The 22,188-nt window shown below is 42.5% G+C and overlaps 1 protein-coding gene across 1 annotated transcript in view; it reads right to left on the bottom strand.

Annotated features, from left to right (window-relative positions):
* The window catches only part of LOC126470874 (uncharacterized), a 414,964-nt gene that overhangs the window by 282,547 nt on the left and 110,229 nt on the right, over nt 1-22,188 (bottom strand). The window contains exon 3 of the mRNA XM_050098890.1: nt 11,587-11,631. Coding sequence (XP_049954847.1) covers nt 11,587-11,631 — 45 coding nt within the window. The remainder of the gene's footprint in view (nt 1-11,586; nt 11,632-22,188) is intronic.

Below are 22,188 nucleotides of genomic sequence, written 5' to 3'. Positions count from 1 at the left end.
AGTGCCTGGAAATCAGAAAAACAAACATCCATGAGATCCTGTTTCGATGGTACTGGCCACAGCACCCGCTTAGATACAGAAAATTGGTCACTATGTAACTCTTCAACAATGCATATGGTTCCAATATAGTATTTTCTTTTTCACTTAATAATGTTTGATGTGGTGGTGGTCAGTGTTTAACGTCCCGTCGACAACGAGGTCATTAGAGACGGAGCGCAAGCTCGGGTTAGGGAAGGATTGGGAAGGAAAACGGCAGTGCCCTTTCAAAGGAACCATCCCGGCATTTGCCTGAAACGATTTAGGGAAATCACGGAAAACCTAAATCAGGATGGCCGGAGACGGGATTGAACCGTCGTCCTCCCGAATGCGAGTCCAGTGTGCTAACCACTGCGCCACCTCGCTCGGTAATGTTTGATGTGATACCTCCTCATATATAGATTCAAAATTTGTAAGTGGCGACCTTCTACCCGAGAGGTGGCATGCCTTTACGATGCAGACAGTGACTTATATCTTACTCTGAGTAATTCGATTTGGGGAAGTATAGCTGAGTATGGTCATTACAAGTCTAGTATTGAAAACTCAGAAGATATGAATATTTTCCTTTCTAATTGCACGCGGTGAAAAGTTGCTATTCCTTCACACGCGGACTTACGACGCAGCGTCTCTCGTCACCCGGGTGGTCCGGTGACAGGTGGGTTCTGTTGATCTTGAAAGGGTTATGCCGACGGGTGTGAGGCAGTCCAGACGCCGACATTGTCATAAGAGCGGGGGCGACACGCCTACAGGGGCCTGAATGAGTGGCTGGGGTTAGAGATTCCGTTACTTCGCAGAAACTAGTGAAAACACTTTCTGATGGGCTACCAGCGAGGCGTGGGAATAACTTGTGTTCCCAAGCAGTCTTGGGGAGAAAATTCCCGCGTTTTCTGCAAAATCATAACTGTGATTGGCTTGCCCAGGGAATAGCTCCGTGACGCAGCAAAATCGGCGCGGAAATTGGCGCCAAGTATCTCCATTGATGGAATAGTAGTGCTTCGGCAATAGAGTGAAATTTTCCACCGGTTTTCGAGTTGTTGATTGGCACGTTTAACCATGGCCACTGTGGTGGGGGCGGTAATGTTCTGTGTTCGGCTTGTACGGGTACTCTTGAGAGAGTCGGCTCTCGCCTCGGTCGGAGTAGGTTACAAGACGGAGCTCTCGCTGCTCTGGACAGTCTGCTTTCCGTTGGCTGTCCAATATACTTTCATTTAATTGTAACTGTTTGACGAAGTTGCTGAAGTTTCGACTTCAACGTAACTTTCCGTGTACAGTTGGCAATTGAGCGTTCTGCGTACAAGCGGCCTATGTTGTCCGTCTTGAGCAGTTTTGGCTAAAGTTAACTGTATCGGAGTTACTGTGTGACTTCGCTTGTTAAAATCAATCACTGTACTGTCAGTGATTGTGTGGCGAGTCTTCTTCGTCTCCCTCAGAGGCGCATTTGTATTGCTAGGAAGTCTGGAACAACCAGACCAGGATATTTTGTTGCGGTCTATACTCGTGACATTATCGTCACCACGACGGGACGTCGAAGCAACCAGCCATCGCCTCCGGTACGCCAGATCGTGTCCTTGCAGTTAATAAGACAGCTTGGTAATGTAGGTCCGCAGCACCGGCAGATATGGAATTTTGCTATGTGATAATCAGAGCTCAGCAGAGCGCGCTTGTTCCCGTCTTTTCTAACGTGGTTCTGTCTTGGGTGTTTACTGTCTGAGTTCTCACTACTGTAGCAGCAATTAATGTTGGGTTGGCTGGGTGTTTCTCTTAAGATTTGAGTTGCAAGAAATTGGCTCCACATACCAATTTAACATAAACGTCACAAGCTAGTTTATGGACAACTTCACCTTCACAGCATTTATTTGAGTATGCTATTTGTAAATGTTTTATGTCTTGTTTATTATTTTAAGTCTAGTCATAATAAATCAAATTGTTATTTTGTACAGAACTTCCATTCTGTAGAACGGTAGAGCAACACTCTCATTTCTCAAATGTTTAAATGTGTGTGAAATCTTATGGGACTTAACTGCTGCCGGCCGCGGTGGTCTCGCGGTTCTAGGCGCGCAACCCGCAACCGCGCGACTGCTACGGTCGCAGGTTCGAATACTGCCTCGGGCATGGATGTGTGTGATGTCCTTAGGTTAGTTAGGTTTAAGTAGTTCTAAGTTCTAGGGGGCTGATGACCACAGCTGTTAAGTCCCATAGTGCTCAGAGGCATTGAACTTAACTGCTAAGGTCATCAGTCCCTAAGCTTACACACTACTTAACCTAAATTATCCTAAGGACACACACACACACACACACACACACACACACACACACACACACACACACACACACACACACACACACACACCCGAGGGAGGACTCGAATCTCCGCCGGGATCAGCCGCACAGTCCATGACTGCAGTGCCTTAGACCACTCGGCTAATAACGCGCGGCACTCTCCTTACTCACTACGTTCATGAAACTTTCCTTTATCACATTAAGATCTATCACATTAAATTATTGCAGGTGCCAAACTCTTTTCTACTCCACTTGCAGGGTCGATTACAGTCAGTTCGCGTTTCTTCTTAATCCATGTGGAACAGCAAAAGTCGGAGTCAGAAAAGGGGGAGGGGGGGGGGACTTAAGCATCATTTCCATATGAAGATTCTAGAAGAATTTAGTGTTAAATACACTGCTAGCCCCGGCACCTCGCATATCAATAACCATGGTTTGGTGAAAATTGAATTTCCCTTTGGACTTAAGTTTGATTGGGGCCTGTTATGAGTTTTTAGAGCTTGAGAAACTTAAAATTTCACTTTGTATTTCCTAAAGTTCATAGTTGTCATTTCACTAATTTTTGTTCTGCCTTCTGCGGCTTAATCATTTTATTGATTTTATTAGTTAAGATGGATAGTTGCAATAATGTTAACAGTTTCTGTTCTGAATCATGAAGGATAATAGTCCTGTTAATATTTTAAAATTTTCAGAGCTCTGACACTTCTGTGATTTAAATATTCTTGAAATTGTTTATCCTGTATATCCAGTTGTGCAACCTTTTTATTGCAGGGTTTTAATATCTTGTTTCTTACATGTTATAGTATTGGCAGTTACTGCGTGATGTTAGCGAGGAAGCCAGGTTGAATGCACGACTACGGCTAATGACGGGCTTACACCTGGTTGTACGGTCTGGATTAAACCTTTGTCAAAATATTTGGTGTCTGTCTGGCACGAAGTTTGTCTTGTTATTGTAAGCCTTCTGACAACTAATTAATGCATTTCATTCCCTTAGTGCGGTACTTGACTGATGAAATAAAACAAATTTCTTTTGCGGAAATAATTATTTTCTTGGCCTGACAGCTGCCACTCCCAGATCCTCGCTCTATACCTGTCAACTACATAATAACTCATAACTGGGGTTCACACTCAAGTAAACAGTGTACGGAAACATTGGTTCATTGAGATTCGGTTAAGAATGTCAACATTTGTAATATTTCATGTAATTTGTATCACTTTACGACGTATGCAGCCTTGCTCTCGTTTAATGTTGCTGTATTCTTACAGTTATAAGGCTCAGATACGACGATGACATGTAAGCGCTGAGGATTTTAATGTTTGACACGAGCTTAAGCACAGCCGCCCGCAGTACACCACTTAATGAAGGCCCTAAGGCACAAATTGCATTTGTCAAAGAAAAACATTCTACAGTCAATGATGAATATAATGTCCTAAGAAAATGACTATATAACAGCTAATGATAAAAACCCGTGTTAATGAGAGACAAGTGGAAGTGATGTGTCGACAAATCACTATGTGACCAGATCTAATATTGGACCCGCTGGATAAAAGCAGAAAACTGTGGAAAACAATACAGGAAAAGTGGTACAAGTTGGGATTTTTATGAGGGTATGTTATATGTACATAATGACACAAATACTCAGTTTCTCAAATGGTAGGAAAAGAGCGGTGTTATGCACACGGAGGGAAAGTTAAAGAGTTTTGAGTGAGGAAAAAAACTAGTATTACTCGTAAGACTTTGCGTAGGCAGCTATGACACAACTTAACCCTTCATTTACTGGCGGGACTTAGGATTCCCGGCAAAATTTGTGTGGACTTATGTAAATCAACAGCCCGTTAGACCTGTGGGAAGGGTCAGGTCCCATTCCATACAGTTCGTGCTTCCTACACTTCATGTTAGTACAACCCGAAAGCCATTCGGAAACCTATACATCAAATGGTTCAAATGGCTCGAAGCACAGTGGGACTTAACATCTGAGGTCATTAGTCCCCTAGAACTTAGAACTACTTAAACCTAACTAACCTAAGGACACACACACATCCATGCCCGAGGCAGGATTCGAACCTGCGACCGTAGCAGCAGTGCGGTTCCGGACTGAAGCGCCTAGAACCGCTCGCTATACATCAGCCCGGAATGTGAACAGATGTTTTGCAAATGACAGCTTGGTGTGTGTAACAACGCTGCAAAGCTATGTAAATAAAAGTAAGGTTTATATATGAATTGAGTTGTGTGGTAATATTTATTTAGTTATCTATATACATACTACTGTTAATTGAGATAAAACATCAATACAGTACCCTCGTAATATTCAATTACAACGTACAATATGATCGGGACTTAGCAGTCTCGTCAAGTACAGTGTGCTGACTTCACAACTTGAGGTTAGATTGAGTTTTGGTTGCTTTTCTTTGATGTCCATCGCTTTTTCTGCTTTCAAGACCTTTTATAAATAAAAACATATCCTTGCTGAGGACAACACGGCGTTTCGTTTTATAAGAAACAATAGAAACGCTGCGTGGCTAGCAAAACATTAGTGAATTTAGTAAGATTTTGTTTTGTTTCAGGCTACGGCAACCTATTACAGAAGAGGTCTTACAGAGGAAGAAATTCTCACTGGACTAGCAAATTTTTCAGGTGATATTGACACACCACTTGAACGTAGTGATGACAGTGAATATGAAATGATTAGGAGTCCTTCGCGCAATAATAATAATAATAATAATAATAATAATAATAATAATGCAGCCAATCTTCAGTTGTGTGCTAGTATTGCACAAAATATTGCAGAACCAGCACTAAGTGCTGGTGACGAAGAGGCGGACAATGAGGAAGATGTTCAACTTGTACCTCTTTTGCTATTTGCTAGTACTTTACAAAATGTTGCAGAGCCTGTAGAAAATGCAAATGAGGAAGGGGAGGAGAATGAAGAGGAAAATATGCAAACTGTATCCGTCCCTGATCCACAGTGGAAGAAAAGAAATCATTCCACAATCTTGCACATCTTTAGTCTACATTCAAGGGTAGGCCCATAAATGATCAAACTTCTCATCTTTCAACTCCAAAGAGAAGAAAGGCAGCATTTTCCGTACGAAACGACATACGTTTTCAGAATATAGGATCTCACTGGCCAACATTTGCCGATTCAAGAGGCAGAGACTGATGACCTCAGAAGTTAAGTCGCATAGTGTTCAGAGTCAGAGGCAGATATGAACTTTGCTTATACACAAAAGTGGAATCTAGACGCCATTCAGAGTGTTCAGAGCGTAATATTTTTTTGTGTGTCGATGAAAAAAACTGTTTTTATAAGTATTACAAGAAGCAATAATACTAACTAGCTGTATGAGCCTTTTGGTACTTTTCAGTCCCTTAATGTACTTCGCCTGTGTAATCCTGTCGGACGGACAAGTCCTCTGAACATTTTATTAATATTAATGACTATTATATTTTAAAAATGATAATTTGCTATTTATTCAATAATAGTTCATCATCTATTTAAGAAAACATTTTGAATCCTAACTTTATATTTTTTTACAATTACATAAAATTAAGGGGTAATAAAAGACCAAATTGAAACAGATTTTACTGAAAAATATACACAAATTTATATCTCTTTATTTATTTATTTATTTATTCAGTCTTTCTTTATTTACAATTACATCCTATCATCAGGACAGCTGAAACAGGCCATACGGCCAGCATATTTTATGAAATAAAATGTGTGTTTAATAATTATTACTACTAACTGCATACTAAGACAACAGAAACTAATACTACAAACAGAGAGAGAACAAGAAATAAAATTGCTACATACTAATACCACAGAAACTAATACCACAACAGAAAGGGAACAAGAAAGAAAAATATTTACTAGATACCAACACCACAGAAACTAATACCACAAACAGAAACAGCACAAGAGAGAAAAAATTTACTTTCTGTCACTACAAAATTGCAACTGTCCTTAACCATTTATCGAAGTACTCATACTCTTGCTGGTACTACTGTTGCTTTGAATACACCAGTACACGTGTCATTCGTTTTTCCATTATCTGACCTTTTGGATTACTTGGGCTCAGAACGGCACATCAGCATCGTTTCTTCCAAAATTCACTATGCCATCCACAAACCCACTATCTTTAATCGCTCACATTGACACGATGTACAGTGTGACAGCTCCCTTCAGTGTCGCTTACATTAATTACCTTCTCCCTGACTGTACAGAACTTTGACTCTCAGGGAATAAAACCACGTTGTCGAGTGACTGAACTTCTAGAGGCATTAGGTGGACTCATTCCTCAGTACTGCTTTCGGATCCAACATCCTCCTCCCAACCATGACGCACTGCATCTTCGTAGAGCGTACAGTCCCACGTCTTGTCCGGAGTAGCTTTACTGCCACAAGCGCGAATACCATTTATATTATTTGTCTACTGATCTTATACAGATACGTTCCGTACGGGCTATGACCAGTCATGTATGTGTCAGACCACCCGTTGGGCCAATAATAACACTTTTAGTTTGTCCCTGATGTTAGGAAGAAATTCGTATGTTGTTCTGCCTCTGACTGAGGGTTCCACTCATTCTGCCACTGTGATAGTGTATTTCTTGTTCCGTGTTTCCCTCATTTTCATGTATCTTGCGTATTTCCGTTTCAACGCCGTTCTTTAACCAATGCAAAGATAATCTTTTTGTGATTACCAGATTCAGGTGTCATGTTTCCAGGATTATCAGCAATTCATCGATGGTCGTACGGAAGGTGCCTGTTAGTTTCAGAAGCACACCTCGTTGCTCTCTTCTGCGTAATAAAAAGTTTACTTTATGGACACACACAGTTGCAACAAATCCCGTAACAGACGCTAATATTGCGATATTTTATGTCTCACCTTTGTATTTTTTATGCTTGTCTCCTCTATATAATATGTTAAGTTCCGTCGTTCATCTATAGTAAACTAAAGTATTTCATTAATAATCTTCTTAAAATCATTACATAATTTAATTTTGCTTTGAAATTTCCTGAGATGTTCCTTTATAGAAGAGGGTATGCAGTTTTCTGTGGTGCTAATGAGAATCTGAGACATCCTTTAAGTTCATAGAGCGCAGCATTAGATTTATCCTCTAAAATTCTTCTTGAGTCACCGCTCACACGGCACATCACTTCATTCGCTTTATGTAACTTACGTAATACGGGTTCCAGTATACACACAAAACTGAGCTACACAGGCTCTTCGGACAATTTTCAAGATGACTGCCTTCAACACATTAAATATGCTTTTCACCAACGGTAGTAATCTAATGCTGTTGAACAGGGTCTGTAAGCATTCCAACTCTCTCGGACAATCAGAGAAGGATACGGGCTAGAGGTTATCGAAAGCACCCGTAATATCTATTGTCATCGCTCTCACCTACCAAGATGTGTGTCGCAAGCGAGATCGCCTTATTTATTGCGTTTTCTGTTGCCTTGTTTCTCCTGCAACTGCGTTGTTGAGGTTTGATACCTTGTTGTAGTCTACGGCCTTGCAATTTTTGCATAGAAGTTTTTCGAATTTATTATCTAGGACGTTAACGAAACAAGACACACTATACGATTTGGGTAACATCGGAAGTAATAAGCATCACCTCAGCATTCTTAGATGGTGCAGACACCCTTGCCAGCAAGAAGCGCTCTTCATGAACCCAACTCAGATAGATGGCTGAGCAATTAAAGCTTTTATTACACCTGCAGGAACCTCATCCAGTCTTTGATTTTTATTTTCTTTTTCAGCCGTAAAACTCTTCGCCTAATTTCTTCTTATGTGAAAGGATACACAAGATTATTATTTATGTAGACCTCCCATAACATCTCTCATATGTCACTTTCTCCTGTATCGCACAAAGCAGTGCTTCTACCATCAATGCAGCTTTCTGTTCCCCTCTTTCTATTGCCGTCCAATCATTTCATTTCATTTGAGCGTGGGCCGGATTATTATTGATAGTGTCTTCCCGCTGACTATTTCATGTGGTATTCCACAAGGACCCATTTCTAGGTTGGTTTTCACGAACAGTCTCCATAATTTCAATTTTTGTTCTCCGTAATTCTTCTTTAAAGTGTTATTTCACGATTCTGTAACTAGACACCTTCGGATTCTTTCTTCTTGGATTATCCTACTCTGGCAGAGTTTTTTAGCTCCTCTTGGTTCACATCAATTTATGCAATGCTTCGGTCAAGATACAAGATACTCCCCGAGAAGGACGTCTTAATGATAGGTATAGACAGCTCCATTGCTCTATGTATGGTCTCTGTCACTACCTGTGTTCTCAAATCTACATCACCACCCGACGATGGACTTCCCGGATTATGAAACACTCGTCTCATTTCTTCCCAGTAGGCACTCAAAATGTTTTATTTTGCCCTTATCGTCACGTTTCCTCTGGTACTTTGCGTTTCCCCTACCAGTGGCAGATAGGGTATGATATTACGAGGACTGTAAGTCCTTTCACTCTAAATCTTCCAGTCTTACAAACGGTCTAGCGCTGTTATATTTGAAGTTTCTCAGACTCTCCCTTCGGAAGTTGGCGGATTACGGGGTGTAGTCACTATCTTCAGATTGATTTCCATCATCGTTCCTTCTAGCTTCCATCCACGGAGATAATTCAGGCGGCTGTGACATAAAATAATTTCCTATTTGCATCGATGGCATACGCCCGCCCTAGGTGCTTAATAACCTTAGCTTCACTAGCTACTCATCAGTCTCAGTGCTGAATTGAAAATACATGAAAATCACGATGCAACTCTTCTTTCCGATAGGCATATCCATGCATATTACACGTTCTGAACAATACTGTGATAGTCGATCACTGTAGTGACTTTATTAAATACTACAACTGCTACTACACGACGTTATCCTTTAGTGTCTGTGTTAATCGTTCTTGACACACTGGTGACCTGTCTTGGAAATACAATACATCAAAGTTGACGGCTTTTGCCATTTTTCTAACCCTGTGCGATAGGCTTTCATTTCTCATTGCGTTGAGTTGGCTAAGTTTTATTCCACCTTTCTCCGTTATGGATGATAGATATATAAATGGACAATCTGACCATGCACGTCCGTAGTTCCACGTTATGCAGCAATGTGTCATCACGAAATGCTTTTATGAAGTACACTATGTAATCAAAAGTATCCGGACACCAAGCTGAAAATGACTTACAAGTTCCTGGAGTCCTCCATCGGTAAAGCTGGAATTCAATATGGTGTTGGACCAACCTTAGTCTTGATGACAACTTCCAGTCTTGCAGGCATACGTTCAATCAAGTGTTGGAAGGTTTCTTGGGGAATGACAGCCCATTATTCACGGAATGCTGCACTGAGGAGAGCTATCGATGTCAGTAGGTGGGGCTTGGAACGAAGTCGGCGTTCCAAAACATCCCAGAGGTGTTCTATAGGATTCAGGTCAGGACTCTGTGCAGGCCAGTTCATTACAGGGATGTTATTGTCGTGTAACCACTCCGGCACAGGCCGTGCATTATGAACAGGTGCTCGATCGTGTTGAAAGATGCAGTCGCCAGCCCCGAATTGCTCTTCAACAGCGAGAAGCAAGAAGGTGCTTAAAACATCAATGTAGGCCTGTACTGTGACAGTGCCGGGGTGCAATCCCCCTCCATGAAAAACACGACCACACCATAACACCACCGCCTCTGACTTTTAGAGTTGGCAGTACACAAGCTGGCAGATGACGTTCACCGCGCATTCGCCATACCCACACCCTGCCATCGGATCGTCACATTGTGTCACGTGATTCGTCACTCCACACAATATTTTCCCACAGTTCAATCGTCCAATATTTACGCTCCTTACAACCAGCGAGGCGACGTTTGGCATTTATCGGCGTGATGTGTGGCTTACGAGCAGCCGCTAGACCGTGAAATTCAAGTTTCCTAACCTCCCGCCTAACTGTCATAATACTTTCACTGGATCCTGATACAGTTTGGAATTCCTGTGTGATGGTCTGGATACATGTCTGCCTGTTACACATTACGACCCTCTTCAACTGCCGGCAGTCTCTGTCAATCAACAGACGAGGTCGGCCTGTACGCTTTTGTTCTGTACGTGTCTCTTCACGTTTCCACCTCACCATCATATCGGAAACAGTGGACCTAGGGATGTTTAGGAGAGTGGAAATTTCGCTTACAGACGTATGACACAAGTGACACTCAATCACCTGACCAAGTTCGAAGTCCGTGAGTTCCACGGAGGCAGCGCAATGCACCTAACATGAAAAACTTATGTTTTTGGGGGTGTCCGGATACTTTTGATCACATAGTCTATCTAAGAGTAGTAATTTGTTTCGTCTGGTATAAGCCGATTTCAAAATGTATTCCAGATTATCCACATTCGTCGACAAGTTTTTTACGCTGACATGGATCCAATTTACAAAATAACGTACGGGAGTAGTAATATACTCCCCCTTTAGGAGTCTGTCACTAGATGCTTTAACGCTGTAGTAAGAGTCATCGGCTCTTCCAGCCTAGTGAGCTGCATCCCGATACTTTTTGTCCTGTATACTTTTGTTTCTTTTGTGAAGTCGCTACTCTATGTCCCATACCGTTTTTGTTGCAGGTTCGTATCCTGCACTGAAAATCTTCATTTCATAGCTGTGGGAAGTGTACCAAATGCCATGCTGCTTCTATTTCCGAGAGTAGGTTTGCTTTTCTGTGGTGGCTCGTAGTTCTGAATTTTTGACAAAATCTTCTCTTCTGATTTTTCTTGGATTCATGTTTAACAGGATATTTTGACACATAACCGAGGTCATAGAATTTCATGCATTGCCTCACTACCTGGTAGTCTTTTACCAACATTGGACGAATAAACAGGTTATGCTTTTGTCCTTTCATGAGGGCTGTTCTAACCTCAGGGTTCACTTCAGTAATCTGGTGAATCACCTTCCTTACCTTCGTTCACGTCCTGAATCATACAGTAAAGTCGCTTTCCAGGCTCTCCTTAGTAAGTTCTTCAAGATTCTATACATATAATGAGTCTTCCATTATCTTTGCATCTGTGTCTTCCGGGATGTCCTACAGTATAATCAAATTGCTCTGCTTTTATGCACAGAAAGTGACAGCACAAAGAACAGAGAGAGAGAAAAGTGTTACTACAGAAACTGAAAGGATAAACCTTACTGGCAGTAAGTAAACTGAAGGTATCCCCAGAAGTTTAAGATCAAGGCTGGCCTTGGTTCTGGAGAAATTAGTACACAATTAATAGGGAATTTACGATTGTCGCTGCAGGAAATGCTTACCTATTTCTTTGGCATGTGATGGTACCAAGGGAAAATCCCGGAAACCTAGAAGAAAGACAAAATATATATAAAAATGGGGAATAGAATTTATACACTCAATTACAAAAGCACAAATGTCAAGCGTTACATAAAAACTACAAAGAAAAATAATAAACAGGGCCAAGACAATCAGCGCAACAGAAATTAACGGAGGGTAGCGAGGTTTCATTACAGGATGCTTATGTAGAAAAAATTGTCTTTCCTATAGTTCAGCAAATTGAAAAGCATACGGGACTCTTGTACGTAATTGTACGTGTTTACAGCTTTGAAAGACTTTGTTTTCTTGGAAGATGTACCACAAGAGATTTCTGCTTAATTGAACAGATAACGGTGATTGGGCAAGCCAGGCGATGTGCTAAAGTTCACACGTGTATTCGTCACCCGGCATCATGAACAGAGTGGACAGTAACTGTCAGCTCGGAAAATTGCATTCCTGTTAAGAAACGGCATTTGTACACAAATATAATTTGATACCTACAATACTTTTTAAAAAAAAAAAGTCGTCGGGATTCGTTCTTTGAGAGTAACACTACAACGCCAATAAACTGTACAAAACCAAACGGACGGACGGAAGAAAGAAAGATAGAGTACTGACCTATCTACGTCGAGGTTGTTGGAGATGCAGCACCAGCTCAAATTTAACGATGATCAGAAAAATATCGGCCGTGCCTTTAACAAATCAACCATCCTGTTTACCGCCTCCCATTATTCAGGGAGACCATGTAAAATCTAGATCAAAGTAAATGGAGGTGTATTTGAAACGCGATCCTCACGAATACGAATTCAGTGTCCCAACTCCGGGGCCACTTTGCTCGATAGACAGTCACACAAAGGTACTCCCATGTGTAACGATGGAAAATGGGCAACAATGTGCCTCAATTTCTTTTTGAGTCTACCACATAAAGCACGACGAGTTGTACCAAATTTACTGAGCGTGGTGGCTCATTGGTTGCAACACTACAGCCTAAAACATACTGGCGGAGCAGGGTTCAAGTCCTCGTTCGACTTTTCTCACTTGAACTTAAGCTTTCGTCGATTTCCATAAATCAAGGTGAATGCTAGATTGGTTCTTTCAGTTACACTAGAGTCGATTTACTTCCCCATTCTTGCTCAATCAACCCCGTCCGCAGTGTCCATTGATCTTGATGTTGCGAGAAGCTACACCTCCTACCTTTCCTTCCTTCTTTCTTTCTTTCCAGTTGTTTGTGACAGGTTGAGGCATTAGGTATAGCTCGATATCAGTTTTTCACATTGAAAAATTCTAGTGGCTGTGACAAACTTAATTACAGTGTGCATTTCCGTGTTTAGCAACATCTTTAGCTACTTGTGTTCCAAACATCTATCAATGGATAATTTCCCGACTCGCTGAAATATGCTGAAGTTAAGCCTCTCTAATAAAAAGGAAATAAAGAAATGCTTTGGAACATCCTTCCTTTGGCAGCACTACAAAAACCAGTACACAGGAACCGGCAGAGAGGAATGGTATTGCTGAGATGACTGTCACATACTACAAAACGCACTATTTTTATAAATTAGTGGCACACTGACATTTGAGGATACACAACGAAATAGAAGCAAAAAAATCACATCCTCTTAGGTGGCGCCCACTTTGATCGAGATATTCTTGCAGACGAGTGGCTAAATTGTCCACACTCTTTTTTAGAATTATGCGCGGAAACTGCTGAATTTCTCACATTGTAATGCCAAAAAGGAATTGTGGGTAAGTGCTTCTCCATGTAAACTTGAACTTTTAAGTGTCCCATGAAAAAATAATCACATGGGTCGAGGTCACGTGACCAAGTAACACATTCCACATCCCCACGCATTGAAGGAATTTTAAAACTATAGGTGATCTTTATGTACGGCTAGCAACCGCACCTTGATGGGTCGACTTCTACATTCTGGCAGGAAGTAATTACAAAAACAAACCGTCACACACACACACACACACACACACACACACACACACACACACACACACACACACACACACGGCCATATACTACCGATATATTGAGGTGTGCACTGTTAAGCTCAAGGCTCTTGGAAGTCAGCGTGGGCACACCAAGATAGGAAATCAAAGACACAATGCAGAGAGCAGGCAAATGTGTTAATGTTTAGGTTACCGGAGGTAAACAGTAACGCTAGAGCCCTGCAAATTGCAGACGCTCTGGGCAGCTGTCCCACGGAAGAAGCTTCACTTCAGAGATGTAACTGGTAACTCCGTCCATCGGCTAGACGCTGTTGTAAGACGTCACAGTAGGTGGTCACAAGAAGTCATGTCTTAGCGGAGGCAGCTCCTGAGAACCATGTCACTGGGTTCATACAGCTTTTCACAATATATATAAATGAACAAGTAGTTAGTGTTGGAAGTTCCATGCGGCTTTTCGCGGATGATGCTGTGGTGTATAGAGGAGTTGCAGCATTAGAAAATCGCAGCGAAATGCAGGAAGATCTGCAGCGGATATGCACTTGGTGCAGGGAGTGGCAACTGACCCTTAACATAGACAAATGTAATGTATTGTGAATACATAGAAAGAAGGATCCTTTACTGTATATGATAGCGGAACAAACACTGGTAGCAGTTACTTCTGTAAAATATCAGGGAGTATGCGTACGGAACGATTTGAAGTGGAATGATCATATAAAATTAATTTTTGGTAAGGTGGGTGCCAGGTTGAGATTCATTGGGAGAGTCCTTAGAAAATGTAGTTCATCAACAAAGGAGGTGGTTTAGAAAACACTCGTTCGACCTATACTTGAGTATTGCTCATCAGTGTGGGATCCGTACCAGGTCGGGTTGACAGAGGAGATAGAGAAGACCCAAAGAAGAGCGTCGCGCTTCGTCACAGGGTTATTTGATAAGCGTGATAGCGTTACGGAGATGTTTAGCAAACTCAAGTGGCATACTCTGCAAGAGAGACACTCTGCATCGCGGTGTAGCTTGCTGTCCAGGTTTCGAGAGGGTGCGTTTCTGGATGAGGTATCGAATATTTTGCTTCCTCCTACTTATACCTCCCGAGGAGATCACGAATGTAAAATTAGAGAGATTCGAGCGCGCACGGAGGCTTTCCGGCAGTCGTTCTTCCCGCGAACCATACGCGACTGGAACAGGAAAGGGAGGTAATGACAGTGGCACGTAATGTGCCCTCCGCCACACACCGTTGGGTGGCTTGCGGAGTATAAATGTAGATGTAGATGTAGAAGCACTATAACAGCGGTCCCCCACACACGAGACCTCCGGGCGGGACCAAGTGTCTTAAAATAAAATTGTTGCGAGCCATAAAAGGAATGGCAGTGACGTTCAACTTTCATCTGAACATTGTTGCTACCAAACTTGGAGTTCGTTAATGTAAAGGCCAGAAATATCCCTACCTACCGAGTAAGAGACGGGTAGGAATCTGAATGTGATAGGCCAGAGACGCCCTGGAGCTGCACAGCCACTCGTCAGATTGGCCGAAGCCTGAAAGGTGACGGTGGATTGGGGGACCGTCTATAGGAAGCGAGAAACATTGCGTCGCCTCAATCCTTTAAAAACCCAAGTTGTTGGTACAGAGGGCTCTCGGTTAGATCGTTGGGACGCCAACTCCGAGTCGATCGTCGCCAGCCTCGGATAAGCTCTGACAAGTCTGTTTTTCTCACTTTGAGTGCTGCTCTCGTACTATTCATTCGGCCAGTGGTTGGTGTTTCTCTTAGCTCTCACAGCATGAACTCGAGACACTGACTTCTTTTGTGCAACCAGCAGCATCCTTTGCTTTTTCTAATGTTTAGAATTAACCTTCAGATAGTAGATACTTTGAGTGCAAATAAATAGTGTTAATCAGATCCCTGAGTTCCTTGAGTCTCCTGCGCTAAGCATCTGAGTGTCCCAAAATACATTCCTCTCGTAGGTGGACTGTGACAGTGTATGATGCTGATCAAAGCTATCAAACTGCCTTCATTGGAGGTTTGTCTTTCTGCATTTGCACCTAACCGCTCGGAAATTTCAGACTGACCTGTAAGCCTCCGTCGCCCCTCTACCCTGTGTTAGGACACAACACATACACAAAAAAGCCCAATAATGCAGATGCGAGGTAAACCACACCAAACTGTTAACCTTCCGCAGTGGAGAGGTTTTTCATGTAAATTTTGCAATTTTTAGTGTGTCTAGTACCGAATATTCTATTTGATAATCTCAGCAGATAAAAGGAGATGGGACTCGTCACTCTCGACCAATCCTTTCTACAAACCAAAGTGGGCAAATAAAATCGTTTTGCCGTTAGGGTGTGGCATAATTATTATCTTATACTGACGGAAGTGACTTAGCGGGTCAGTCAGGAGCGATAGGGCGCCTGATTACACGTGAACCTAATATCATTTGCATGCAGCCCTCCGAACACAGCTGTTTTCTTGGAAGGTGGGGAACATTCATAATAAATTTATCACAAAAATATGGAAACCTACGCTACGCAACACTTGCTCACTGGTGGTGATGAAATAAACATCACGGTCCATGACCGCGTGAAGCTATGTGGTTGTATGAACAACACCCCCAAAACACAGAAACATCTTCTGCATTAACTACACCCTCCAGACACTGGAGTCAAACGCCTCATTCAACCATTGGTGTAATCTACACCTTGCATCGTTCAAAAAAGAAGCAAAATCGCGACTTGTTGGACCACACTACTAACCTCCAGTCGGGTATTCCCCAATTTCTGTGGTTGCTGTGCGCAATGGGCCTTTGTGAGGTACCGGACTCCAAATGTCCACTCCACACTGTCCCCTTCACGATGGTCGCTCGGAAACTGCATAAGAAAGACCTACGTTCACGGACAACAGTATTTACTGTAGGGTTTAAAATAGATTTTCGTTGGCAAGGTGTGATACTCATCTCGACGCCTGTCGATTAGCAAAGTTTTTACAACCACTGTTTTTACGCTGTGTTACATGGCTGTGAGTGAGACATCATTCCTTGTACACACGTTGGTTAGTCCGCACTGATACACCACCAGATCGAGCAAGTTCATTCACGGCCTGATCATATACACCCACAAACACCACAGCTCTTTCTGCCATTCTGACGCGTCTTCATATCAATCCATTTTTAATACGTAATTTTAGGTAACTTTATCTGTCTGTACATATAAATTTTGTAACGGATTTTCAACTAACTTCCTGATGAGCCACATAACTGAAATTTTAAACATAGCTCACTTTACAGTGACTCGTACAGCACAGATATAGATGTGGAATACAAATAGTCAACTGTGAGAATCAGGAAATATAATTTTCAACACTCACGCCCTCACCCCTCCCAGTTAGCTCATTTCTCCATGACATCCACAGCGCTGTGGACAACAGCTCTGAAGTTGTTGTCGTGTTCCTTGACTTCAGGAACGCATTTGACACAGTCTCGCACTGCCATCTAGTGAAAACAGTACAAGCTGACAAAGTATCGGACTAGATTTGTGACTGGATTCAAGATTTCCTTGCAGATAGAACTCAACACATCGCTCTCAACGGAACAAAATCGACAGATGCAAAGTTAAGTTCGGGAGTACCCCAAGGAAGTGTGACAATGTATGGTTGGTTCAGATGGCTCTGAGCACTATGCGACTTAACATCTGAGGTCATCAGTCGCCTAGAACTTAGAACTAATTAAACCTAACTAACCTAAGCACATCACACACATCCATGCCCGAGGCAGGATTCGAACCTGCGACCGCAGCGGTCGCTCGGCTCCAGACTGCAGCGCCTAGAACTGCACGGCCACTCCGGCCGGCTTACAATGTATGTAAATGAGCCAACGGAAAGCGTCGAAAGCTCTTTAAGACTGTTCGCAGATGATGCAGTTGTCTATAAGAAAGAAGCAACGCCAGTAAACGGTATCGATTTGCGGAACGACCCACAGAGGATTGATGAATGGTGCACGGATTAGCAGTTAACCATCAGCGTAAATAAATGTAACATATTGCGCGTACCTCGGAAAAAATCCGCTGCTGTAAAACTACACTGTTGATGACAAATTGCTGCAAACAGTGTCTACCGTAAAATACCTATGATCCAGGGCGAATTCAAGCGTAATGGGAAAAAAAGGGTAATACACATGCTTACCAACAATCATTCTTCCCACACGCCATTCGCAAGTGGAACAGGGAAGGGGGATCAATTAGTGGTACCAGACGTACCCTCCGCAATACGCGATCTGGTGGCTTGCTTGGTATTGATGTATATGTAAGGGTCCAAAAATGTATCCTCAGGAGTCTATGCGTTGCTATGAAAAAAGGGCACTGGCATGCGAGCTACAAAGGGAAAGAGTCGTCAGAGCAAAGAGAACAAAGGCAGTTGCCAAGAAAAATGTTTGCAAGCTTTAGTGACCTGGGAGTGGAGCAGCGCGTCCGCACTCGGCAGCAGCCGACGTAGGGCTGTGGCTGTGTTTGCGGCAACTGACGCGGCGTGGCGCTGGCCTCGCCACAAGTGCAAGTCGGCGTGACTCAGCTGTTGTCTGACCTTGCCTCGTCACACGTGCAGCCGGCGCCTCGCGTTTGCTTACCCTCCCGCGCGCAGAATTCCGCTCCTCAACGCCGCCGTTCTCGCCTCGTATACGGAAAAATCAATCAGTACTGAACCACCTGAGGAGTTTTTCAAGGATCTTGCGTTAAGAACGAGACTCCACTCATCGCCCGCGAGGTTTGCTTTAAAATACTTCCGTGGTTTTAGACCGTGTCGGTTGACCCTTCGCTCCAATACGTCCAGATAACAGTCTGGCGATGACTTTATCAACGGCACGATTGTTATTGAGCGAGGGAAGACAATGCCTGCAGGGGGAACAGCGACCGCTAGAAATGAAACTGGAGCAACGACGATTCGCATAAAAATTTCCTTCGTCGACATGTTTCACTCGTCAGACGCGAGCATCTTCGGAAATTTAGTAGCTAACGGCCACACGTTGAATTTATCTGGCGGTGTACATCGCGAAAGTCAGATGATGTTATCGAAGGAACGTACAGTAAACTATAAACAATGTGCGTGATGGTCTTAACTTTCCGCACACCTATGTGTATCAACTGTGGAACTACAGCAAGACAATTAAAATACATTCCCACATCAAACATAAGCAATTTTCTTTATATTTGTTGTCTAGAAATGAACAAAAAGAGTAAAAAGATTCAAACCAGCTATGTAAAATGCAGGTCGAAAAAGCGCACAATTCGCTATTGGAAAGGAAAAGGAGTGGGGGCGCTGTAGATGGAAGTGGTGCAAGTACCTCTGTTACACACCCCTTGCTGACTTGCGATGTATAGCTGTACAATTAGATATTTGTGCAGTAAACGGGATGACTATGTTTCTGAACACATTTAAAACTCGCTACAGTTCAGTTCTGTTGTTGACGGCTGTGTTATCCTATTTCGCCAGAGCACACGGGTTACTTTCGACATCTGATTCGTTAAGCGTTATGCAGCACGCCAGCAGCAGCAGAAGTAGAAGAAGAAGAAGAAGAAAAATAAGAAGCAGCCGCCGACACATGTCATGGTATTACAAATTAAGAAATGAACAAAAATATAATTCATACATGCACGGATTTACGTACTTAAAGGTCTAGTTTGACAAGGATGGGGAAAAATTGCCGGCGGTGGCCTTGTGGCAAGAACTTTTGCTTGAAATCATTTAGGGAAAAATACGAAAACCAACGTAAGGATGGCCAGACGGAGATAGCAGTCTTTTGGAGACTCCATACTTCCGAATACGGGGCGAGTCTGTTGAAAACAGAGCAGCTTCGTGCGGTTTATCCCTAGTATACAACACTGTTTTGAAAAGAAGATATTTACTACTGTAAAAACTAGTGCTATCCTATTCATTTATTTTTCACTGCCAAACAATGCACACGCTACACACACCATACACATTATCAGCAGTCATCAGGACCATTACTAAACGTCTACTGAACGGACGTAGCACACACGTCAACGTGCTTCAAGCTCAGTCCAGCGTTTACGACGCTATACGCTTATCAGCTCCATATATCCTTCATAACACCGTGTACAGAATGGGGAAGAAATGTGATTTGACTATGACGCTGCGTGAATGATCATGATTACACGTTAAACGAACGTTTAAAAAGATGAAAAAGTGCGAAGATTAGCGCTTTGTGCTTGAAACCAGATACAAACAAATATAAGTGGCTTGTCAGCCTTTGAGATGTTCCACGTCGCAAAATATTTACACAGTTCGCCTCGTCCACCTTGAATAGTGGTGTGTTTCACTCTGAAGCGCTTAAAATTTTCACCATAATACCTATCTGTTGCCACAAACATAAAAACATTACTTGCGCTTGTTTCATATAAAAACTCTGAGTAAAATTTACACGTACAACAGAAATACTTCACATAATGAGCAAACCATAATCCTAAAACCGAACGTTGACTTGAATGGCACAGCACTTAACCTGTTGCAGGCGATACGCTCTTGCCTTTTAACTGAATTGGGTTGGGTTGTATAGGGGGAGCAGACCAGACAGCGAAGTCATCGGTCTTCGCATTAGGGAAGGAAGTCGGCAGTGCCCTTTCAAAGGAACCATCCCGCTATTTGCCTAGGTTTTTAACTGAACTGCGTTGCCACCTACAGCTTAACTTGATTCTAGTGCAACTTCACATGTTTCACAAATACAGATCATTAAAGATCAAAGAAGTAAGAAATTATAGAAAACATCCTACGCCCGATTTACAACAGACAGAACTGCATATGCAAACATATCATGTTATTCGTTTCTCTGGGGGTTCGTTAGTACGAATGGCTGGCATTATCGGCGTCACCAGTAATAAAAGGCCAATGGTGAAGAACGCTAGCCAGCCGCGCGGGATTAGCCGAGCGGTCTCAGGCGCTGCAGTCGTGGACTGTGCGGCTGGACCCTGCGGAGGTTCGAGTCCTCCCTCGGGCATGGGTGAGTGTGTTTGCCCTTAGGATAATTTACATTAAGTAGTGTGTAAGCTTAGAGACTGATGACCTTAGCAGTTAAGTCCCATAAGATTTCACACACATTTGAACATTTTTTTGAAGAACGCTAGCCACTCATACTGTCGAAATATCAGAACAACAATAAATCATAGGCTGAAGATCCAGGAAGGAATGTCAACAAGCAGAATGTCACGAACGTCTCAAGGATACCACGTTATGTCTAATAAAGACGACGATACGATATAATAAATTTCATTTAACCAGTAAGATGGCGCCATAGCAGCACAGCATTGGACCATGCTTACAAAAGTATAAACGCGGCATCAGCTGTGAACGGAATAACAGGTCCGTTTAGCGCTCACACAAATAGGACTTTACTTCCTTACACACCCACCAATTTATCGGCCGGCCGACCGACCGACCATTTCCGTGACAGCCTACAAACACTCAACCGACTGCACTCCGCCATTACAGTATCGTCCTGTTGCTCTGATTTGGCCTTTAGTTCACTGAGTTTATGTTCTACGAGATCCCGCTGGGCTTTACATAGAAGCAAAAACGGGGGTTTGCCTTGGCTGTTTTAGAAGTAACAAGCCGAGAGGAAGCTGTGAGCAAAGAAGGGGCCGGCCGGAGTGGCCGTGCGGTTCTGGGCGCTACAGTCTGGAACCAAGCGACCGCTACGGTCACAGGTTCGAATCCTGCCTCGGGCATCGATGTTTGTGATGTCCTTAGGTTAGTTAGGTTTAACTAGTTCTAAGTTCTAGGGGACTAATGACCTCAGCAGTTGAGTCCCATAGTGCTCAGAGCCATTATGAACCATTTTGCAAGGAAAGAAATTCACCCCAGTTCTGTTACTTAAGCAGCTGGGAGCCAATTATTTTCATAATTATCTAAGAATGGATGAATCATGTAGTTCGGAGCTGTCGAGCATCATCAAACCATTCTTAACGAAAAGAATACAGTCATGAGAGAGGCTGTAAGTTGCGAGAAGAGGCTGTTAGCTACATTACGATTTTTAGCCGCTAACAGAAGTTAAGAGGACCTCAAATCCCTACAATTATTAACTGAATTGAGTTCTGAAACTTGCAACGTGATTTATAGTTGACTGAGGAAATACATGATGGTAAATCAAAACAAATAAAACAAAAGACCTTCATTAAAACGTTATTAATTTATGTATGTAGCATAATAGATGATCGGTGACGTCAAGGAACTCATTTCAAGTTGGAAGAAGAAAGACTGCAGATGGTGGTGGCGTACATCGTGTAATAAATAAAACAACAGACGGGTAAGAAATGAAGCATTTACCAACTATTAGTGCCGTAAACAAAATCTCACACTTCGCTTTTCATAGCATAGGGCTTGGATACAGGCTGGACTTTTTTTTAACACTGATAACAATAAAGCAAGTATATTTTATTGAATGCCGATATTTCTGTTTTTAGATTTAGTTTCCGGTAAGTAACTGAAATAAAGCCTAAAAACTGAAATACAGAACGTCGACAAACTTATTTTCTCTGTGGGCCACATGAAACGATTATGGATTTATCTGAAAAATGAAAAAGTGCTTAATTTTTTGAATCTATGTCGCTGTACGTCCCACATCCTGTGATGTATATGATATTA

Source organism: Schistocerca serialis, chromosome 3 (assembly GCF_023864345.2).
Source record: "Schistocerca serialis cubense isolate TAMUIC-IGC-003099 chromosome 3, iqSchSeri2.2, whole genome shotgun sequence".
NCBI classification, from domain to species: domain Eukaryota; kingdom Metazoa; phylum Arthropoda; class Insecta; order Orthoptera; family Acrididae; genus Schistocerca; species Schistocerca serialis.
The sequence above is the reverse complement of the archived record's forward strand: the minus strand, read 5'-3'. Positions and strand labels throughout refer to the sequence as shown.